Source organism: Hydra vulgaris, chromosome 10 (genome assembly GCF_038396675.1).
Source record: "Hydra vulgaris chromosome 10, alternate assembly HydraT2T_AEP".
Lineage (NCBI taxonomy): Eukaryota > Metazoa > Cnidaria > Hydrozoa > Anthoathecata > Hydridae > Hydra > Hydra vulgaris.
The window spans coordinates 27,218,733-27,224,624 of NC_088929.1; the positions used below are offsets into that span (position 1 = coordinate 27,218,733).

Below are 5,892 nucleotides of genomic sequence, written 5' to 3' on the forward strand. Positions count from 1 at the left end.
TACAAGTCGTTACGATAAAGATAGCGATTTGGCCACGAGGATCGCATGCTACAAAAAATTGCGACTAGCTAGCGACAAGTCGTTACGATAAAGACAGCGATTTGGCCACGAGGATCGCTAGCTTGATAAGCTAGCGAATTGCTAGCTAAATAAGCTAGCGACCCGCTAGCTAATTAAGGTAGAGAATAGCTAGTGAAAACTCGTAACAATAACTACACTTCTAGGCTAGAAAATATCGGTTAGGCTAGAAGATATTCCTGAAAAAATCGCATGCTATATTTTTCAGGGGAATGAATTATAACCATTGAAATAAGATTGCATTTATAACAAATTAAATACAAAATGTTAAAACTGGTTTCAATAAAAAATTATAAATGTTAAAGTCATTATGAAATGTTAAAAGAAAATGTATGAATTATTTTTAAAAAATAAAAAAAGCCATTAACAACTAAATGATTTTGCTTAAATTAAATTAATAATATTAAAAGTTATTTAAAAATATATATGAAGAATAAAATAACTAAAAAAAAAAAAAAGATGAATAAATAATAAAACAAATTTAAAAAATAATTTAACTGGAATCACTACACGAGTCAGTGTTTAATTTTCGAATTTTTCTAACAGGACTGTTTAAATCATTTGTTAAAGAAGAATTTCTCTTTCTTGTTGCAAAATATCGATCTTTAGATTTTTTCAAGTGTTTCGCAATTAAGGTAGTCATACTGGATTCGGTGGCAGTTGGAAATAAACAGTAAGCTGCATCAAAAATCAAACTTTCGACTGGTCCTATAAACCTACGCTTTTTATCTGCACCAGTTCGATTGATGCTGCAACATAGCTTGTCTGTTATGCAAGTTTTTAAAGCATTTTTTAAAAAGTCACTTACATTTTTCCCACCAATTTGCTTCATCTTTCTGCAAATGATATCTTTATCATTAGAGTGAATTATTTTTTTTTCTAGTGAATCAAACTCTTCAACTGAATTTGCTGGTAAATAATCTATATTTATATTTTCGTTATTACCATGGTTAGTGTCTAAAAGTGAACGTATGGTACGCATTTCGGTTTCCAACCCACAAACTTTTCTGTAAATGGCATTCACTATAAATTGAATGTCTTCAACAGTATTGGGTTCAACGTTTGCTTTCAGAATAAAGTTATTTATTTGGTCTATCCCATTTTTTTGAGATGGCAAAGAAAAGGAAGAAGATGAATGCAATAGTGGTTGAATTTGTGAAACAGACTGCAACTCTGATGGAGACACTGTCTGTGTAACTGGCGAGTCATCTACTTGATCCATTGAGGCAGAGACAGACAGAAGGTTCTAAAACAAGATTAACATTGATTATAAATACTCTTAAATGAAATAAAAACTCTATCACTATATTCTAATTATTTTATACTGATTCTTTCATTTAAAAATGGTAACTAAAAAAACAACAAACAAACCATTCAAATGAAACCAAATAAAAATTCTTATTTTCACAAATGGGATAAAAAATTGTTAAAAATGTATACTGAATTGGAATTGGGGAGCTTTGGTGGCTCCTACAACGGCCATGATGGTAAAGACGGTTCTTCAGAAAGGCTTTTTCTTTTCTCTTTCCGTTTTGTAGATTTATAGGAGTTCTCTTGTTTTTTTGATGTATTAAATTCAATTTCTACTTCTGATTCTGCAGTGAGAATATGCTACAAAACAAATAACTTTTTTAGTATTTGTACAATCATAGTTTTATATGTACAATAAACGTATACAAAAATCTATATTATCAAGAAAGCCCACCAGAAATCAAAATAAATTTAGATCATAAAAATTAAAGTACCTAAATTAAATATTCAACACATTTTCTGCAATACTTAGTATATTGATTACAATATAAATAATTTATTAAATTGGTTTAAAAACACTCACATTCAATGGTGGAATGCTCTGCCTTTTGGTTTGACCCACACGATCAATAAGTCTAAGGAGTCCGTTTTTAGGAGTAAAATTTTTGTTTACTACAAGTTTTTGAATTTTTTGAATAAGCAATTTCGTATCGATTCCAACTGAAACGTATAAAATAAATAAAAAATACAATTTTGTAAGATTAATTTACTTTTAAAAAATGTCACTACTGAAACACTTTTTATTTTTTAATTCCAACAGGGTATAAAATACTTATCTGTAATATGCATGCCGCATTTATACCATCCTTATGCATTGCCTTTATTTGAAGGTCATCTTCCGTTAATGTTTGACCACGAGATCTCCAATCATTCATAGACCAATTTTTTAGTTTCTCTGACATTATTATGTCACAGTTTTTTAATTCCAGAACTTCACTGTCACAATACAAATATACAATATAATTCATCTGAAATAAAACATTTGCAAAATGTAACATAAAAATTATACATTTATTATTTAGAAAATACACAGTTAAAATAGTATAAAGACTTCAAATGAATTGATATATTTTTAAATCAACACAAAATTTTTTAAAAAATTAAAAAAAAACTAATCAAGTTCTGTAAATAAATTAAAATTATAACCCATAGCAACTTTAAAACTTTAGTTTAATTTGCAGACCAATGGGATAATTAGAAAGTAGTTTTCCCTACAAATAATCATGATACATTTTCGAATGGGTCTAACATTATAAGCATGTGTGCGACTTTTCTGATAATATCCAATTCTAAGGACTTTTGATGAGTACGGAAATGTATAAAGTGGCTTCACATAAGATAAAAGAATTCCAGATATATGTAAACAGTCAAGACTTGTACTAGTGCATAAAACAATGGAACCATCATCAATAACAAAAGCACAATCCGGCAGATCAGTAGAAATCTTTACTGTGTTCAAGTGATTATTAGTTACTAATCGAAGATCATTTAAGCAAACAATTGCGTGTTGAAAAATGTTTCTACCTGTTTTAATTCGTCTTTTTAATAAACCCAACATATTTTCGAAAAATTGCAGAAAATGAGTCCAAAGGTCCATATTTTACTACAAAAAAAGCTAGATGAATTAACACATGCACATTATAGACCATAGATCTTTTGCTAAATAATATAGGCATATATTCAACTAATTTTTTAACACACTCAGATGCAATAACATGATAAGCAACATATTCATCAGAAGCCAAAACATACATGCTGAAGTGCAACATAATAAAATGGTCATAATACCGATCTGGCAATTTATCATGTAAGAGAAATGGTCCAAGATATAAAACAAACTGTCGAAATTCAGAGGCTTTCCAGTTTTTAAAATTAACCAAAGAACTAAGTTTTCTGTGGAATTCTGATGGTAAATACTTCCTTATATCATCGATTTCAGCGGATAATTTACTCAGTAAATGTTGTGAAAGTCTACAAGATAAATGCAGAAAAGGTACTTTAGTGAAATAATATGTGCATAACTTTTTCACCACACCTTGGAGTACCAGATGCATATATTCTGGAGGACATGACGATTGCAGTCCACTTAATTGAGGAATATTCAAAAGAGGTGAAGGGCCATGCTGATTATTTTCTGATATACTTTTGTAACTTTCATCAGAACGTGGTGTACAATTCTGATCTGTAAAAATAATACGATTGTAACAATACTCACCTTTGATATTACAGTACCCACATCCGTAGTATGCATTGTGATTAAAAATATTTTGAGCAAATGAACGTGCAGGGGTATCGCAGATAAAATCAACATCAGAAATAACCATTTGTTGTCCTTTCAAATCAAAAGGAACACTTAAAATTTGCAATTCATCAACCAGTTGTTTAAGATAAAAATTCAAATTTGGTTTTTCTACACCACAGTGCAATGCTACAGGAAGTGCACCAATATGATTATAATCCCTAAATGACATTAGAATTGGCCAAAATGATAATTTAGAAGATTTAAAAACAGGCAAACCATCTAAATTAAAAAACAGTCGTAATTTTACTATGCCACTGTTGCCATCTTTATTTTTTAAACTTAATTGTAAATTACGATGGTCCATGCAATACAATAAATTGTCTTTGACGCCAATATATGACATCAAATTTTTTTTTTCAATTCTTTTTACCCAATTTTTAGACTGGTTGTAGGTTATTGACTTAGCTTTAAGTGTAGTAACAGATAATGGCAAAGTTTTATCATAATTGATGTTTAATAACTTTAAAAGAGCTTCCATAGCATTTCTAGTCAGATTATATCTTAAATAAAAGTCCAAAAGCTTTTGATTTATGTCGTAGATTTTTGATGTCATGCTAATGTCATTGTCCTTATCAGATGACTCATCGTAACTAATTACGTCGCTAGACTCAAATGAAATATCATTATTACAACTTGCATCACATTCATAATCATCAATTATTTTATTTTCAACTGCTTCAATGTTAGCATCTTCAATTAAAGATGCTCTAGCATTTTCAAAACTTTTTCGACGAGCTGTTCTTAACGACCTGATGAACTAAAAATGTAATTTTTATATTTGATAATGCTTTACGTATATGTAAAGCAATATCAAAAGAATAGACTACACACACAACTAAACTTATATATATATATATATATATATATATATATATATATATATATATATATATATATATATATATATATATATATATATATATATATATATATATATATATATATATATATATATAAATTTAGTACTGATATGATAATTATGATATTATATATATAAAAAAGATCTTATTTATATATATATATATCTCATAAATTGTATATATATATATATATATATATATATACACACAACATCATAAATATCCTATGAGATATAGAGTAAAATGGGTTAAAACTGAATAGCAAGGGAAACACTTATGGAATGGTAATTAATTTTCGTTAAAAATGAAAGCGTTTTGAAAAAAAATGGCGAATATTAGGGTTTTTAATGGGATTTTTTACAACTTTGACTTCGAATTAGAGCACTTTCCGTTGATTTTCAGGTCTACGTTTTTATATTTTTCTGAATCAGCATAAAATTCTCTATCATAATCAATCATAAAATAAAAAAAAAAAAGGGGGGGGGGTGGGAAAAACTGCAGTAGCGCCACACTTATGAAAATCTTTTAACTTTGATTACATTAGGTTTTAAACAAAAATATTTAAAAATTATTTTAGTTCTTTATTATAAAGAATTTTGTGCTGTTTCTAATGACATAAAATAAACAAAAATCAATTGTCAATAGTAAACTGACTGCGCTTATCTATCTTACCAACATCTTTTTCCACAAGTCTGGAACAGTGCGCCGAAACTACAACTGTATTAAAACATTTCGACTTAAAGGCCGGGTGAATAAAAATGAGCAATTTTTATCAAGTTTTTATTAAAGTAAAATTGACCAATTACTAAGTATACTGCTTACCTTTACGTAAACAAAAATATAACGAAAGCTCCTAAAGTTTTTATTCACGTAAAACTGACCAATTACTGATTAAAAGCAATTTGTGTAGCTGGCTACAAGATAGCCACAAATCAATAGCTAGTTGATAGCTACATATCGCAGTTTTTAATAAAGAGATTGTATTATAATTGCTCATCTTTATTCACCCGGCCTAAAATCAGTAGCTAAAAAGCTGCGATATGTCGCAATCAAATCGATTATTAGAGTCCTATTTACAGTAGCAACCAGACAATCTCTAATGGCCTTATTATAAAAGGACAAAAATAGACTTCGACAAAGCACTAATTGCAACAATTTTAATTACAACTATCAAAAATGAATTGTCTATAAAAAATGTTTGTCTTTCTAGACAATCATTTTAAAAACGGACACTAAATGAACAATCTCAATTTTTTAATGAGGTATAGAAGATCTATTTAATATATAATTTGGACTTATAACGAGTAATTAAATTTTCACTGCAGCATCGTTTCAAAAACT

General features: G+C 28.4%; 2 protein-coding genes across 4 annotated transcripts; both read right to left on the minus strand.

Moving 5' to 3' along the window:
- Positions 1–441: 441 nt before the first annotated feature.
- Positions 442–2,056, minus strand: LOC136085877 (uncharacterized). Of its 2 annotated transcripts, none has more exons than XM_065807656.1 (3): positions 1,913–2,056; positions 1,519–1,689; positions 442–1,324 (listed from the first exon to the last, which is right to left on the minus strand). In XM_065807656.1, exon 3 carries the CDS (start codon positions 1,298–1,300, stop codon positions 572–574), a length of 729 nt encoding a protein of 242 aa, XP_065663728.1. In that variant the 5' UTR covers positions 1,301–1,324; positions 1,519–1,689; positions 1,913–2,056; the 3' UTR covers positions 442–571. The 2 variants fall into 2 exon arrangements, with proteins under 2 accessions (XP_065663728.1, XP_065663727.1); XM_065807655.1 differs by having other exon boundaries at positions 1,450–1,689.
- A 65-nt stretch (positions 2,057–2,121) lies between these two features.
- Positions 2,122–5,691, minus strand: LOC136085876 (uncharacterized). 2 transcript variants are annotated; one of them, XR_010641238.1, is made up of 3 exons: positions 5,224–5,691; positions 2,536–4,448; positions 2,122–2,357 (listed from the first exon to the last, which is right to left on the minus strand). XR_010641238.1 is itself a non-coding variant. In XM_065807654.1 (2 exons), exons 1-2 carry the CDS (start codon positions 5,227–5,229, stop codon positions 2,919–2,921), a joined length of 1,536 nt encoding a protein of 511 aa, XP_065663726.1. In that variant the 5' UTR covers positions 5,230–5,691; the 3' UTR covers positions 2,441–2,918. The 2 variants fall into 2 exon arrangements, 1 of the variants encoding a protein (XP_065663726.1); XM_065807654.1 differs by lacking the exon at positions 2,122–2,357 and having other exon boundaries at positions 2,441–4,448.
- Between the last annotated feature and the right edge of the window lie 201 nt (positions 5,692–5,892).